The 2,714-nt window shown below is 44.3% G+C and overlaps 1 protein-coding gene across 1 annotated transcript; it reads right to left on the bottom strand.

The window, feature by feature from the left end:
• Positions 1-418: 418 nt before the first annotated feature.
• On the bottom strand, positions 419-1,378 carry LOC118525771 (olfactory receptor 3A1). Its single transcript, XM_036076647.2, has one exon. It carries the CDS (start codon positions 1,364-1,366, stop codon positions 419-421), a length of 948 nt encoding a protein of 315 aa, XP_035932540.2. The 5' UTR covers positions 1,367-1,378.
• Positions 1,379-2,714: the final 1,336 nt, after the last annotated feature.

The following is a 2,714-nucleotide window of genomic DNA, read 5'->3' as shown; positions in this document are numbered from 1 at the left end:
AGGGTGGGGGTGAGGAGGACTTGGGTGAATCACATGACTTACTATTGGGTGAGGGTGGGGGTGAGGAGGGGGTGATTGGATATTTTTGGGAACCCAGATTATAACCAAACTGTGTGATATGAACCTGTAATAGTCAAGGCTCGAGGTTTCACTTCTACACAGAAAAAGGAGCATGCAGGGACTGAAGTTGTAATTTGTCAAAGGGGCTGGCCTTAGCAGAGCTTAACACGTTTATTGTCTATAAATTGGGCATAGCCTCTTTGAGAAACAATAACTATTATCCCTAACAAAATATCCTCATGTGTAGGGAGACAGAAGCAATTATGGAACATTTATCTTAGTTACTGGCTTTAGAGTATTTCTCTTTTAGTTCAGAAAGAGAAAAGGAGCGGGTGACATTCCAGACCTCAAGACCTTGTCAAGCTAGTGACCGCTTCCCCTTGAGAACCCGCCAGAGGGCATCCTGTACATCAGGGTTCCTGAGGCTGTAGATGATTGGATTCAGCATGGGGTTGATAACAGTGTTGAAGACCCCAACCCCTTTATCCTTGTCTGAAAGTTTGGCTGAACCAAGTCGCATGTAATTAAATATACCTGAACCATAGAATATGCCCACCATGGTGAGGTGAGAGCCACATGTGGAGAAGGCTTTCTTCCTGCCCTCAGCAGAGCGGATTCGTAGAACTGCAGCTGCCACATGGGCATAGGAGGTGATGATGAGAGCCAAGGGGGTACCTGCCATTATGAAACCCACAGCAAAGAGCAGCAGCTCGTTGAGCTGGGTGCTGGAGCAGGAGAGCTGGAAGAGCTGTGGGAGGTCACAATAGAAGTGATTGATCACATTGGGACCACAGAAGTTGAGTGTGGCTATGGCTACTGTGTGGGTCAGTGCATTGGTGAAGGCTAAAGCCCAGGACACAGCCACCAATATCCTCTGGACTGTCTGGCTCATTTGGGTGTTGTAGGTAAGGGGCTGGCAGATGGCCAGGAATCGGTCATAGGCCATGGCTGTCAGCAGGAAGCAGTCTACCCCAACCAAGAGATGGAAGAAGAAAAGTTGTGTGAAGCAGGCTCCATAGGGAATTGTACGCTTGTGGGACAGGAGATGAGCCAACATCGAGGGAACAGTGACGGTGATGCACCCAACATCCAGCACTGATAGGTTCCCTAGGAAGAAGTACATGGGGCTGTGGAGTTTGGGCTCCACCAAGATGGCAGCCAGGATGCTGAGGTTGCCTCCAACTGTGACCAGGTAGGCAAAGAGGAAGACTACAAAGACAACTGGCCACAGCTCTGGTGTCTCCACCAAGCCCAACAGGATGAACTCAGTAATGGCTGTTCTATTGGCCCCAAATTTTGACTGCATTAGTTCCTGCAAGGAAACATCCAAGGAGAAAAAGAATCATTCCTCTCAATATATTGATTCAAAAAGAAGAAACTGACTCTGTGGGGCAGCAAAATTTGCCATCCCAAATGGCATGTGGATTATTTTAGACTGATTACTTTTAAAAAACAGAAGTCTCAGGAAGAACCTTTGCCTTCCCCCATATGCGTAAAAGAATTTATTTATTTATTTATGTATTTATTTATTTTTAAAGATCTTATTTATTTATTTGACAGAGAGAGACACAGTGAGAGAGGAAACACAAGCAGGGGAAGTGGGAGAGGGAGTAGCAGGCTTCCTGCGGAGCAGGGAGCCCGACGTGGGGCTCGATCCCAGGACCCTGGGATCATGACCTGAGCCGAAGGCAGACGCTTAATGACTGAGCCACCCAGGTGCCCTGCGTAAAAGAATTTAGATAGAGGACTTGCTCCAGGAAGGGGGCTATCACCATAGATACCTACAGTATCACATAAACTAGGTGTGGTAGACAGGGAGCATTATAGTGACTTTCAGTCCACAATAGGATTAATTTGACAGAATAAAGTAAGGCTGTAAAAGCTCTCAATATAATTATTCAGGAGGTAAAGCTAATTGGTGTATATGCCTTTCCCAAATACCCGTGAAACATTCACCCTCCAAAAAAGCACATGTTGGGACACCTGGGTGGCTCAGTTGGCTAAGCATGCGACTCTTGATTTTAGCTCAGGTCATGATCTCAGGGTCGTAAGATTGAACCCCTCACTGGGCTCTGTGCTCAGCAAGGAGTCTGCTGGAGATTCTCTCTCTCTCTCTCCCCCTTACCCTTCTTGCTCCCTCTCTCTCAAATAAATAAATAAATTTTTTAAAAAGAGCATGTATAAACCTGAAATTCAGAAAATTCCAAAAGAATTAAGAATACAGGTAATAATATTTAATTGCAATCCAATTTAAGGAAAAATGATTTTTAAAAAATAAATCCCTTTACCCCAAAGATACAAATGTAAGGATCTGAAGGGGTACATGCATCTCAATGTTTATAGCAGCAATGTCCACAATAGCCAAACTGTGTAAAGAGCCAAGATATCCATCGACAGATGAATGGATAAAGAAGATGTGGTATATATATATATATATATATATATATATATATATATATACACAATGGAATATTATGCAGCCGTCAAAAGGAATGAAATCTTGCCATTTGCAACAATGTGGATGGAACTGGAGGGTATTATGCTGAGCAAAATAAGTCAATCAGAGAAAGGCATGTATCATATGACCTCACTGATATGAGGAATTCTTAATCTCAGGAAATAAACTGAGGGTTGCTGGAGTGGTGGGGGGTGGG

The sequence above is a fragment of the Halichoerus grypus genome, chromosome 2, assembly GCF_964656455.1.
Source record: "Halichoerus grypus chromosome 2, mHalGry1.hap1.1, whole genome shotgun sequence".
Taxonomy (NCBI): Eukaryota; Metazoa; Chordata; class Mammalia; order Carnivora; family Phocidae; genus Halichoerus; species Halichoerus grypus.
Note: the sequence above shows the minus strand (reverse complement) of the source record. Positions and strands in the feature narration are given on the sequence as shown.

Bases quoted from the DNA above. Each gene is read 5' to 3' on its own strand.
- LOC118525771 (XM_036076647.2), bottom strand. From the start codon at position 1,366: ATGCAGTCAAAATTTGGGGCCAATAGAACAGCCATTACTGAGTTCATC.